At 35.6% G+C, this 13,702-nt stretch overlaps 1 protein-coding gene across 1 annotated transcript in view; it reads left to right on the top strand.

The window, feature by feature from the left end:
* STAG1 (STAG1 cohesin complex component) overlaps nt 1-13,702 on the top strand; it is a 346,896-nt gene that overhangs the window by 255,127 nt on the left and 78,067 nt on the right. Inside the window, exons 15-16 of the mRNA XM_020986100.2 lie at nt 3,980-4,097; nt 8,540-8,643. Of these exons, the coding sequence (XP_020841759.1) occupies nt 3,980-4,097; nt 8,540-8,643 (222 nt within the window). The remainder of the gene's footprint in view (nt 1-3,979; nt 4,098-8,539; nt 8,644-13,702) is intronic.

The following is a 13,702-nucleotide window of genomic DNA, read 5'->3' as shown; positions in this document are numbered from 1 at the left end:
GTAGGGGACAAGTAGGGGAAAATAATGCCGTGTAAACCCTGAGAAGTTTGTTTTCAGCAGAGACATTGAAAAGGATGAGGACTGAGAAAAGATTCATATTGATAACTTTGAGAAGAGCAATTTCAGTCAAGTGAGAAAAAGTCAGTAGCCAGATTACCAAGAGTTGAGGAACGAGTGAGACCAGATGGAGTAGAAACAGTGAGTGCAGAAAGCTTTTTCTGAGCATTTGGCTGACAAAGATCAGAGATGTGGGACCATAGCACTGGAGAATATTAGAGTCTAGTGAAGGTTTCTTAAAGATGAGAAAGGCTTGAACATATTTGGTGACATAAGAGGAAGAACTAGTAAATAGGAAACAGGTAGATTGGGGATGGGAGAGCATGACTGAAACTGCGGTCTACTGGTGAAGGTGAGGGGGAATGAGATCAAAGCCACATACAGGGATTGGTCTTAGGACAGAGAAGGTCCATTTCATCACCAGAGACTGGAAGAAAAGGGAAGAGTGAACAATTATGTAAACGGCAGGAGAAAAGGGGCTAGCAGAAAGGTAGCTTTAAAGATAAAAGAGTTGGAAACAGTGAGATTTTTGTATAGGCTCTCAGTAACTGGGAATGTATAGCATCCAGAGCTCAACTTAGTTTTAAAAGTAATTATTAAGCATTTAGTAGGTGCTTAGAATTGTGCCTGGAGTGAGAGATACAAAGACTAAAATAAGTCCCTGCATTCATTTAGTTTACGTTATACAGGGGATGCAACATATGCATAAATAAATCTCTCTCTCTCTTCCTGTGTGTACACACACACACACACACACACACAAAATATTAAAATGCACCATTTCAGGGTTAGGGGACAAGGTGGAACACTTGGAAAAATCAGGAAAGCCCTCATTTATGAGGCACAGTTTCAGCTAGGAACTTCAAAAGACAGGATAAAGGAGAGCATTCTGAATGTGGGGAACAGTGCAAGAACAGAGGGTCAACATGGAATGTTGTGAAAATGGAACATCAATTAGGCGGGTTTATTGGAATTTAGAATGTATGTGGAAGAGGAATATATAATCAGTATAAAAAAGAGGTAGGCCACAGATTGTAAAAAAAAGTCTAAATGCCACATATATTTTATCCTCACCACAATGGGGAGCCCCTTAAGCTTTTTAAATAAGAGATTATTTTAGGAATATCAGTTTCATACTTCTATGAGGATAGATTGGGAGGGATATCAGAAGGCTATTAAAATAATAACAGTAATGACAATAGCTAGCATTGATTTAGCACTTTGAACTTTACATAGTACTTTACAGATACTGTCTCTTGCTCACAACTACCCTGGGAGATAGGTGCTATTATTATCCCCATTTTTACAGATAAGGAAACTGAGACAGGCAGATTAAGTGATTTGCCCAAGGTCACACAGCTAGTAAGTGTCTGAGGCAAGATTCAAACTGAGATCCTTCTGATTCCAGGACTAGAGCTCCAAATAGCTGCAGGTAAGAAGTAATGATGACCTAAAGTAGAGTGGTGGCCTGTGTGAGTGTAAAGAAGGAGATGGCTTTTAGAGATACAGAAGTAAAATTGGTAAGACTTAGCAACTGATTGGATGAAGGAAGAGAGAAGAGTTGAAGATTACTTTTAGGATTACTCCATGATTATAAATATGACTAGAAGAATGGTGGTGCCCTTAACAGATATAAGGAACTAAGAGGAGTGAATATATGGGTAAAAATAATAAGTTCTTTGGATGGAAGGCAGCATGTCGCACTAGAAGATATTATGAACTTAGAGTAATGGGACCTGAATTTAAATCCTAGATGTCCCACTTACTACCTTGTGACCTTAAGTAAATCCCTCACTCTCTGGGACTTAGTTTCCTTATATTTTTAGAATGATAGTTTTAGACAAGATGACCTCAGAGATCTTTCCTGCTCTCCTCTTGACACTCCTGATTTTTCCACTTCCATCTCAGCAACCTTTTCACCTTTGGATGTACCTCCAACACTGTGGCCTCCAAATGATGAGCTTCTGCCCAAAACCACCTATTAAGGAAATGCCCAGACCATCTTTACTCACTTCTCTCTTAGGGCCCCTCTTAATGCACTGGATTTTTCCACCTTCTCTCCACCTGGAGACTGGCCTGTTCAACCTCAGTTTCCAGCTTCCTTTTATGTGTTGTTTTCCTCATTTCAAATTTAAACTCCTTAAAGATAGGCACCTACCCTTGATGTTTATATTTGTGTTCCTGGGGCTTAGTTTAGCTCTTGGCACATAGTAAGCACTTAATAAATGCTTAATGTAGTTACATAGATATCTCTGATCTTATGTTGAGTTTGAGATATCTGTGGGACATCCAACCCTTTTACATGATTTTTTTTCTTTTTTCCTCTTTCCCCAGTACATTTAAGAGTCTTTCATTTATACTCTCTCCTTTTTTTTTTTAAATACTGTCTGTTCTTAAGGAATTTTATTCTTTCAGGAGTATATAATTATGCAAAAGGAATAGAATCCCCTTTGGTTTGTTATACCAGATTACAAAGATGGACATTTTTTGTTTAATGTAATTAGGACTTTTCTATCGATTACATAATGTTAGATATCACTGGACTGCTTCCTAACATAGTACTGCACATAAAGATTCAAGCAGAGGCTTGATTCAGTCCTTTAGAAATGTTGTAGAAGAAATTCCTGCTTAGGACAGGAACTGGATTAGACCAGGGTTTCCCTACCCAAACTTTTCTGAAGCCTAGTAAGAAAAGTTCTTTGTGAAATGAGGCAAAAAAATTTTGACATGGCGAATGTGTTGATTTGTTTATCTTAACTATATTTATTTGTTATCAGTGAAGGTTCTGTTATGGGGAATAGGTCAGTGGAAGTAAAGTAATGTTTTAAATAATCAATAAAATATTTGAGAAATGAAGTAACTAAGTTCTCTACTATAGATCACACATTCCTGCACAGCCTGAGCAGGTCCAGAAAGGAGACAGGAAGCCATAGGTGAGAGGAGTAGGTATTAAGAAGCAAATACCTTTGGTATTGAAAGTGATGTATATTGATATACATTTCCCTTTAAACCTTGATTGTCAGTGAAAATCACCCAGGAAACACTGAACTGGGTTCCTTCTAAAATTTTATCATCAATCAACAACTAATTTGGAGTTTTAGTGTCATTTGAGGTCCATAAATATGAAAAAAAAATTAGTGGAGGTGCATTACAAATGATTCAGATGCTTGTTTTATGAATTGTAAATGGTTTATTCAATGGAGAAGAAGTTATTTACAGGCTAATATGAAGATTTTTTTCCTTAGGACCCTTATGAATATTTAATTTTAAGCATGATTAAGGGAGTACCCTAAAAGAGAAGGACTTTCCAAATTTTATTTTACTATTTGTTTTCTAGCTCAGTGGCTAACAAGAAGGCTGTATATAAGTGGTATATTGAGAAGAGACCTGGACTTGGAATTATGAATCTTGAGTTTTAGTCATCGTTTTACCAGTTACTGGCTGTAACATCTTAAAAGTCACTTAAATTTCTGATCCTTAGTTTCCTTATCTGGACAAAAACTGTATGTCTGTCACCTGACTAAATTCAGAGAATCTCATCAGCAAATTGGCCACAAGTCTCATCACAAGACTGTATAGATCCAAGACCAAATATAAAAGTTGGGATCAGTCTCCAAACAGGCACCCATATAAATGAAGGTATAGGTTATTGAAGTTTTGAAGTATAGTCCTTGTACTACTTACCTCACAAAGGCATTCTAAGTAAAGTGCTTCAGAAACTTTAAAGTTCAAAATCATTCTGAGTTGTGATTACTTACTGGGAGGTAGTATTTTTAAATCTATCTTCTGGCTTTTACATTTGATCTTAAAAGCATTGAGTCCAAATCATTCTAATGGTTCTTGAAGTGTTATTATTTCAAGTTAATTGGTACCTCATTAATTACATGGATATTACAAGTGATTCTTGACTTGTTGTTTCTAGTTGCACGAACATGCAGCTTACCTGGTGGACAGTTTGTGGGAGAGCTCTCAAGAACTATTGAAAGATTGGGAATGTATGACAGAATTGTTATTAGAAGAACCTGTCCAAGGAGAAGAAGGTATAGTATTTTGAATTTTTTATTTGCCATATCTGTAATATTTTTTCTCAATTGAAAATTACAGTAACACGTATAGATTACGTATTTGTCATGTGACAAGGGTTTTAATTTCTTGTCCTGTGTACATTTCAACAGAAAAACTTGTTCAATTTTAGCACATAAAAATGCTGTTTAACAGGACTTACTTTTCCCACAAAATTAAGGGGGAAAGTTCAAGTCCTTGAGGTTGGTGACAAGGACAAAATAAAGTCATAATATTCCAGTAATCACAAAATGTTTCCAAGTTTGATACAAGTGTAAAAATACCATGTAATAGTCCAAAAAGCTTATTTTCTTAGTTATTTGCAAATACTCAACTAATTTTTTATTTCTTAGAATACGAAACAGTGATATATTTTTAACAACTTTTTTTGTGGAAATTTTGAAAGTCTTTTTAGGCACACGAAAAAGTTAAATTATATCTCAGTCTCCCATTTTTTAAAATCACATTTTCTTAAGCCAAAATAATGTAGTGACAGTAAGATTGTTTGCCAGGGTTTAAAAGCAATAAATAATATGACAATACTCACCACATGAGAATATTTGATTATTATACCATAGCTTTGATTCATGGATTTTTAAATATCTTGCATTATTGGGTATTGGCATCTTCTTTAAACGTGTTAAAAGTAATATAAGTATAAGAGCTTCCAAATTAAGAAATTCATTTTATTTATTTTGCTTTTTGTTTTCGCTTTGTGAGGCAATTGCAGTTAAGTGATTTGCCCAGAGTCATACAGCTAGTGAATGTTATGTGTCTGAGGCCGGATTTGAATTCAGGTCCTCCTGACTCCAGAGCTGGTGCTCTATCCACTGTGCCACCTAGCTGCCCCAAGAAGTTTGTTTAAAGTTAATTGTTTGTAACTGGAAATGGAATTTCCCATAGAAAATATTTCCTAGACCAGGTCACAAAAGCTTATTTATTTGCCCCATAATGTATCCAAAGTGTTTTACTCATAATAATGATGCCTCTCTGTATTTGCATAAGACAAAATAAAGTTCTAGATCAGTCATAGCCCATTTTTCTTAACCTTGTTAATGAAATCAATTCATTAATATTTAAATAAGTAAAATTAAATAACAAAAATATATTCACCAAGGAGCACTATGTATTTTAGGTTGATGTATTGTGATTTAGACTCAGCTATCATTTGTATTCTTTTCTGTTAAAAATCATAAGTAGTTTGGTTTCTTAGGAAGGGTACTTTGAAATCTTGAGTTTGGGCCAGAATTTAGAATATGACTCCATAGAGCTTGTCAACAAAATTGATGCCTGGGGAGGAAAGGATATGCAGGAAGTATCCTTGCCACTTAAAAGCAGAAATAAGTCCCAAACCATGCATATCCATTACTATATCTTGATTTACCTGTGTGTATACACAATATGTACATACTTATCTTAATATTTCGACACTGATTCTGTTGAATTCTATCTTGAGCCTCTAAGAGCTTCTTCATTGTTGAAATGGCAGGGTTCCTGTCTTCATTAAACAGAGAAAAATAAGTTAATGGATTTAAGCATTTTCTAACTTTTAAAAACCGTTGTTTTTAAGATCTTTTTTGAACTTGGAATGTATCTAATGTTAACAATTTTGAAATAGTGTTGTTTCACGTGTGTGTGTATGTACTTTGGCTAGAAAGATTTGAGGTGGCTAGGGCATTGTCTTAAGGGAAAAAAAGATAACTTTGTTAGTAAACAACTTGAAAGAAATCTTTCGTGCTACCTTTAGCTAATATCTTAGCATCCATGAGCAATGATTAATTTTCTACTGAGATAATATTTGTAAAACACTTGACCCCATGCTTGTCAAATGGTAGGCATTCTATGAATGCTTATTCCTTTTCTTCCCCCAGAAGAATTCCAAAATTGTTGGCTACTTTAATATTCTAAAATACACTCTTTCCTTCTGGTACTACCATATTACTAGCTAATCCTTTACAGACTTTCACTTTCCATGTGGGATCTTATTAGCTTGGTAAAGATTGACTTGAGCTACCTAGACATGTTAGAAATACATTTCACATCAACAGAAAAGGTTGAAAAATTGTTCTTAGTTTTGAATGGCATTTATATATAAAGGAATATGTATGTAGGCAACCAACAGAAGAAAAAAAATGATGAAACTTGATGACTTAATCAGATATGGGGAGATAAAGTCAAAAATTCTTAAGTTGTCTTTAATATAGATAATGGAGAGAAGTATTGTGAATATATATGATAGGAAGAGAAGCGGATGCAGAGGAATACAACTGGAAAAATAATGAGTTAGGTTTTAGGAATGCTGAGCTTCAGATGACTAAAGACATTCGAGAAGATTCCATTACATAGAAATACAACGCAATCTTGAGAGTACAGATTTGGAAGTCATTTACATAGAGCCATGGTAATGGATGAGCTTTTTGAGTTAAGAAGCTGTGTACAGGTGGATAAAATGATGACGGATATTTATATCACATTTTAAAGTTTGCAAAACACTTAACATGCATTCTCTCATTTGATCTCACAGCAGTCCTTTGAGATACATATCACAAGTATTATTACCCTCATTTTGGAGAGGAGAAAACCAAGACTTACAGTCATTAAGCAACTTAACCTCCCATGATCACACAACTAGTAAATGTCAGTGGTAGTATTTGAACCAGGTGTTCTTTATTCCAAATCTAGCCCTCCATGCACTACTCTACTCTGCTGCTGAGTCATACAGAATATCTCCAGATAGGGGTCAAGAAGACAAAGTGAAAGGGATTTTCAGAGAGATTTTCAGTGGGGAGAGAGCATAGTCAGCAATATCAGTTATAACAGAAAAGTTAAGTAATTAGAATTGCCCAAAGACTGTTTGATTTAGTGATTAATAGATCACTGATGACTTTCAAGAATATAGTTATAGTAGAATGATGAAGCTGAAAGTCATATTGCAGAAAATTAGTGAGTAAGAGAGTGTTTAAGGAATAGTGGCAGTGCCTGAGAGTAGAATATTTATGTTATCTGACAGTTCATAGCATCCATTTTGAAAAGAGAATTGGTTAAATATCCCTTGTCCTTGGCCCTTTAGAAAGCTGTCTTTTAAAACTGTTCAGTTATTTTGGTTTCAGATAGTGTAACCAAAGTATTGGTTACTTAGGATACAATTAAATTACAAGTGCTAAAAGATGTGCCTGAATTCCAGCTTTCTTAAACACTTTTCCAAATGGTAATTTAAGATTAGGAAGACATTTACTAAAACCATTAACATCTGTAAAATAAGGTATTATGCAGCATGATTTCTAAGGTCCCTTTCACATTTGAATACCATATTCTCACTACATTCTGTTTCATTAGGAAAGGAAAGAGGAGGAATTCAGGGCTTATAAGAACTTGTGGTTGTTCTGTAACAGAAGTTCCGGGAGTTTTGGTTGTGGGAAGCTTTTTATAGGAAAATATTTGCACTATTTTGCTATAGGTAAAAACTCTGAGGTACTTCTTCAATTTGATCACTTAAGGACCACATAGATTTAATTAACATATGAGTTCATAAACTTACTCTCCATCCCTAACCATATCTCACTGATAGTAAAGTTAATGAAATGTAACTTGAAAGGAACAGATTTTTTTTCTTGGTAAGCATCAATACATTATAGTTAGTCCAGCAGTATTTTACTTTGATGCTAATAATATATAGACAGAAATTTACAAGTTTAACATTTCTTCCAAAGATGAGTAAGCATTTTAATTGAAAGATGATTGACTTAATCGTAGTAAACAAATGATGGAATATACTTTGAGCCTTTCAGAAAAAAGGTGGGAAACTATAGGTGCAGAATGTTATGTATATTATCAGGTGTCCAGTCTGATTTACTTTAACTGTCATTCTTTGTTATCAGGAAGACTTATCGGTATAAGAATGTCATCTACAAATGACTTAGATGTAAAGCAAAAAGCTTTAAAAAATTTTTTTTTAACAAATCTGGCCTCAGACACATGATACTCACTAGCTGTGTGACCTTAGGCAAGGCACTTAACCCCAACTGCTTCACCAAAAAAAAAAAAAGAAAGAAATTTAACTTACTTTAAAGGAAGGTAACTAAACAAAAATAGATCTTACATAGAAATGTAGTCTCTTTTTTGCCTTTTGTGTGCTAACGCATCCCTCTGAAATCAAATCTTGTTTTATCAAAATGTCTAGTCAAATTTCATGCTTTTTAATCTTCGATGTCAGGGCATTTTCTTGTAATTAATGCTCAGCTCCCTTACTAATCTTCCTGTCTGTCAACATTATACATGAAAAAAACTTAAATGAAAACCAAATTAACTGAATTTTTTTGTTTATAATCAGTATTGGTGATATATTGTTTTATAATTAACATTTTATTTGGCATATGATTATTGGAACATGGCTAATCATACTCTTTTTCTGTCACCTCAGCAATGTCTGACCGACAAGAGAGTGCTCTTATAGAGCTGATGGTCTGTACAATTCGTCAGGCTGCTGAAGCCCATCCTCCAGTGGGAAGAGGAACTGGCAAGAGAGTAAGTTTCATTAATATTAGTGGAATGCAACACAGGGTATAAAAGAAATGTAACTGGCAGAGAAATGCATCTAAATTATTTTGATAATTGGTTCCTAAAATTAAGCTCTAAGATGTATTTATCCAGCTAAGTTCTTGAAGTGCAGACTTTTTTTAAAAAATTGTCATGATTTTTCTCCTCCTCCCACCCCAGAAAAGTAAAACAAAACCTTTACAACAAATTAGCATAGTTAAGCAAAACAAATTCTCTAAATGTAGAATTTCTAAACTAAAAGTTTCCATTAGGGCCCACAGCAGTCCCTGAATAATTCACAATCTAAATTTTTGAAGGCATTTTACTTTATTTGGATTGTTACAGCTAGGGAATTCTAAATGTCAGAAAGAGAGACGTTTAAAAAGCAAATATTTGAGGTTCCTTACCTGTTTGTCCTTGTTTACTTCTGAGGTTCCTAAGAGATGTATAATACTGATTGTGGAAGTTCCAGTTAGTTGCGCAATCTTTATTAATGAATAAAGTGCTTGTCCTGAATCTTTGTTCTCTTTCCTTTCTTAATGAACCATAATAAGAATAATAGATATGAAAGGGACCTTAGAAATCATATAATATAATAAATATCCAACTTTGTAGATGATGATGATGATGATAATAGTAGTAGCTCATCTTTATAGTTCTTTATTTATGGTTTTAGAAATAATTTCTTCTCAGCCAACCTATGAAGTATGGGTAGTACAGATGTTAAGGTACCCATTTTATAGATCCAGAAAACTAAAGCTAAGGGCAGTTGAGTGGCTTGCCCCCAGTTATACAGCTGGTAAGAGACAAAGTCAGGACTTGAACCCAAATACTCTGGAATCTCAACTCAGTGTTCTTTCTACTGTACTATCCTGCCTTTCAGAAGAGGATGTTTTTCCATTCTCTGTCTCCACCAGGGAAGATTATTCTACTTCCTCTAAACCTTTTCCTGTTTTAATAGGATTACCTCTTTTTTCCATTATTCTTCACAATTAATATTTCTAAGATGGTTCCTTATCTCTTCCTCTCTTTGATGCTTTTCCCTAACCCTGCCTAAGAAGGATGAGTGCCTACAGAGAAGGTATTGTGATCTAGTGTAATGTTTTTCCCAGACTGTACTTTGGACTGGTAAAATATTTAAATTTTTTTACTGCAAATTCCTCTGCCCTCCATAGCCTCAGTGCACTGACTTAGGCAAGAGCAGGGGAAGCAGATGCACAAGGAAGACTCAGCTTTTTTTTTGTTTTGTTTTGTTTTCTGTTTTGTTTTTCATATATATGATTTAAGAAGTAAGGATCATTGATTATAAACATTTTTTGAACAGATTAAAAATTTACTGCTGATTAGTGCCAGTTCATAGGCCAGTGGAAATGCTTTTGCAACTGCATGGTAGATGGATTGGAGTGGGGAGAGACTTAAGGCAGGCAAACCCACTAGCAGGATATTGCAATAATTCAGGCATGAAGTGATGTGGGCCTGCAATAGAGTGGTGACAGTATCAGAGAAAAGAAGAGGGTGTATTCAAAAGATATTGCAATGGTGAAATTGGTGGGTCTTGGCAATGGATTAGATATGAAGGGCTTGAATGTGAGAGATAGTTAGGAATACAGGGTGATTCCTAGGTTGTAAGCCTTAGGAAGAGAGGAAGTTTAAGGGACAAAGATAACAAGTCCTGCTTTAGACATAATGAGTTTAAGATATCTACTGGACATCCATTTCAAGATTCTGAAAGGTAATTGGAGATGCTAAATTAGAGATCAGCAGTGAAGCTGGAGCAAGATAGATGGGTTTAAGAATCATCAACATAGACATGGTAATTAAATCATCCATGATGAAATCACCAAGTGTAGTAGTAGAACCATTCCTTCTTCTTCAAGTATCTCATACTTGTCAGGAGAGCCCTCAGCTTCTTATTGTCTGACTCCCCCGGTCCTGGCACCAAACCAGGGAAGCCACTAGAGACTTGGAGGGGAAGATGTGTTTCTGATATCTAAATTTAGAACTCTAAATGTTCTTTCCTATATAAACATGGAGGTTCAGTTGTAGTGTTAATAGATTATCGTGCTTTAAAGATGATATGGGAAAAATAGGTATTTCTAGGTTGACTTGCTGGACATAACTAGCCTGGCAACATTTTTATGAGACTATACATTGTAGGTCCCAACTGACTTATTAACTTTTGCAACAAGAGTGAGTTTTCACTGTCTAGATTTTTAAAGATATTCGTGTCACCAAAATTCTCTCCCAATATTAAAGAATTATAAATAGTCAGTGGGCTCAAAATTGTTGAACTAGATTTATATCATATTTTTTCTTCTTTTAAAACAGATTCTTAATAACATTAGACTCAGCTTTCTATGGTTCTTGTATAAGCTAAATCCGTTAAGCAGAGAACTAAATAATGCTGGTCAAGGTTGAACATGGAGATAGACATTATTATACCAGTCTTTGTTCTACAAAAGCCCTTTCACCTCATCCATCCGATTCATAGCCTTTTTCAAGCTATTCTTGAAACCCTGTGGTTCCATGCAGTAGTTCAAAGGATTTTGCAGTCCTTTGCAAAAGGGAAAAATAATATAATTATAGACAGGCCTCACACAGCAAGCCTTATTTAGCTTGTCTTGCTGTTAATAGATGCCACATCAGTACTTCCCCTGCAGATCCATCCAGGGTTGGATAGGAAGAGGGAGGATCCAACATGAGCTATCACCTTCTTGCAGCCTCAGTGCCTGCTTCAATCAAAGCTGTTGCCAGGCCTGGGCACCTCACTTCTGGCAAGGTAGGTGATGGGCCAGGCCCAGATGCCTGAGACCAGCAGAGTTCCAGTGCCCAGGACATAAGCTGGAGCCACAGAACTGACTGCTTCTACTGTCCCTTTTCCCTTCTTTCTATTTTGGAAAGCTCTAAATGTTTGCCACCTAATCTCATAGTTAAGGTAAAAAAATAGGAGTTAGCTGTGGCCTTTGTATCAGTTCACTTTAGGTGCAGTGTTGCTAGTGTAAGTTGGATACCACAGCTTTTTTGCTTCAGAGCCTTGGGTCTTATCAGAACCCAGGGGTCCTTTACCCCTCAGATTTGGCATTCTCTGCTCCTGTGTAGCTATATTGCTGCTCTTAATATTTCCTTTGATTACTCCTGAGCCCTCAACTCTCATGAGCACAACCTTTTTGCTTTTTTCTCTAGCCTTAAGCCTACTTCACCCCTTTCTATTTTCTTCTAAATTCTTTTCCACCTATCTACTCTACCACAATAGGTGGGCTCCTTGTAATAAAAAAAATTTTTTTTAAGTATTTTTTAATTACTATGATAGTTGGTACCAAATAAGGCTGATTAAACATTAGAACTTCTCAAACCTGCCTTCAGAAAACAAGTTTGAGGAGAACAAATATTTTCTTCTAACTGCCTTCTCATTTCAAGCTTACAGAGTAGAACATCAGAAGAAAGCTTCCTAAGAATTATGGTCATTTTTCTTCACATACAGACTCTTCCCCCGGACCAGCAGGAAAGAAATATGGGGTTTCAGTGCAAAATGTAGCATTTCACCCTGTTAGTGGATAATGAAAAGGAAAAGAGACATCCATTGCTCTCCTGGGTTCACTTTAATAGGAAACTGAGAAGAGATGTACTCTCCAGCTCTCCTAAAGGATCCTTCAGAGACAGGGTCACAGGGTCTGACAAAGGATTTTTTTTCCCCTGGTCTGTGAAAGGGACAGAATTTTTGAAAAATGAATTGTCTTAAAAAATCTAGGGCATGTGGTCACCTCTTTCAGGACAGGAATTGTAGTCTGTCATCTTTGTGTTGTCTTTGGCAGTCAGCACAGTATCTCATGGTAGGATACATGCTGAGGAAATATTAAATTGACTTGACAGAGTCGCCTGGCTCATTATTGGCAGGGCCACAAACCCTAGATTTGGATTCAGAAAACCCTTGTTCAAATCCCAAACCTGACACTTGCTACCTGTGTGACCTTTAGCAAATCACTTAACTCCTAGCCCTTAATCATCTCATCAGGAGTAGAGGTTCCTTCCAACTCTAAATGTCTAATCCTGTGAATCCATATCCACTGATTCCCATTGTAATGCTCTTTGCAGGATATCACAATGACTTAATTCTCAATCAATATTTAATTAACAGTGATCCAGTACCGAGGGAAATGCATAAATACCTAGACTTTCTTCCCTGAATATAGGCAAGAGAACTAAGGCAACAAATTGAGCTTGTGGGGTTGTTCTTTCACACTGTAAAATGATCTAATATAGACCTAGAAGTTTTCAAAACATTAATAGTAATACTAAGAGCTAACATTTATAAAGTATTTAATGTTTGCAGCTCATTACTTATTAACTCATTTGATCTTCACAACATGAAGTAGCTGTTCATTATTATTTCCATTTTGCAAGTGAGGAAATAGGCTAAGAGACATTAAGCAATTTCCCTAGGGTCACACAGGTATAAGTAAGATGAGATTCAAACCAGTTTTTCCCGATTCTAAGTCTGATTCTCTCCACTCTACCACAATGCATCATGTGAAAGTTCCACACAAATAAAGCCAAAGGATGGTAATAGAGAAATCTATTATTTTCTATTGCTACAAGATTGCAAAATCAGGAGATTATTTATATAGCAAGATTTTACAGCTAAATAAACTGGTCAGTTTTATAGCATAACAATTTGGGAAGGGTATAGAAAAACTGCCTTTGTGGCCACTCAGATCCCACCAAACAGATAAACCTGTCTGTGGAATAGTAGAAAGAATTACCCCAGGAACTTGCCCAAAGACAAAGCTAGTAAATATTAGTGGTAGAGTTGAAACCCATGTTTTTCAAAACACTAAGTATTTTTCACAAGTAGTACTACATGTTACTTGACCTTAGAGGAAGAGATGCCTCTCTTCATGGTTTGTTTCCTAAGAAGTTTCCTGAGAAGTATCAACTCTGTTTATGCTGAACATGTCTAATTAAAAAGTAGGCTGCTTTTTTGGTGTAAGGAGACAGAATTTTAAAATATTGCTACCTTCTTCTGCTAATTCATGTGAAAATGAATGAT

Source organism: Phascolarctos cinereus, unplaced genomic scaffold, assembly GCF_003287225.1.
Source record: "Phascolarctos cinereus isolate Bilbo 61053 unplaced genomic scaffold, phaCin_HiC Scaffold_726;HRSCAF=1367, whole genome shotgun sequence".
NCBI lineage: Eukaryota > Metazoa > Chordata > Mammalia > Diprotodontia > Phascolarctidae > Phascolarctos > Phascolarctos cinereus.
The sequence above is the reverse complement of the archived record's forward strand: the minus strand, read 5'-3'. Positions and strand labels throughout refer to the sequence as shown.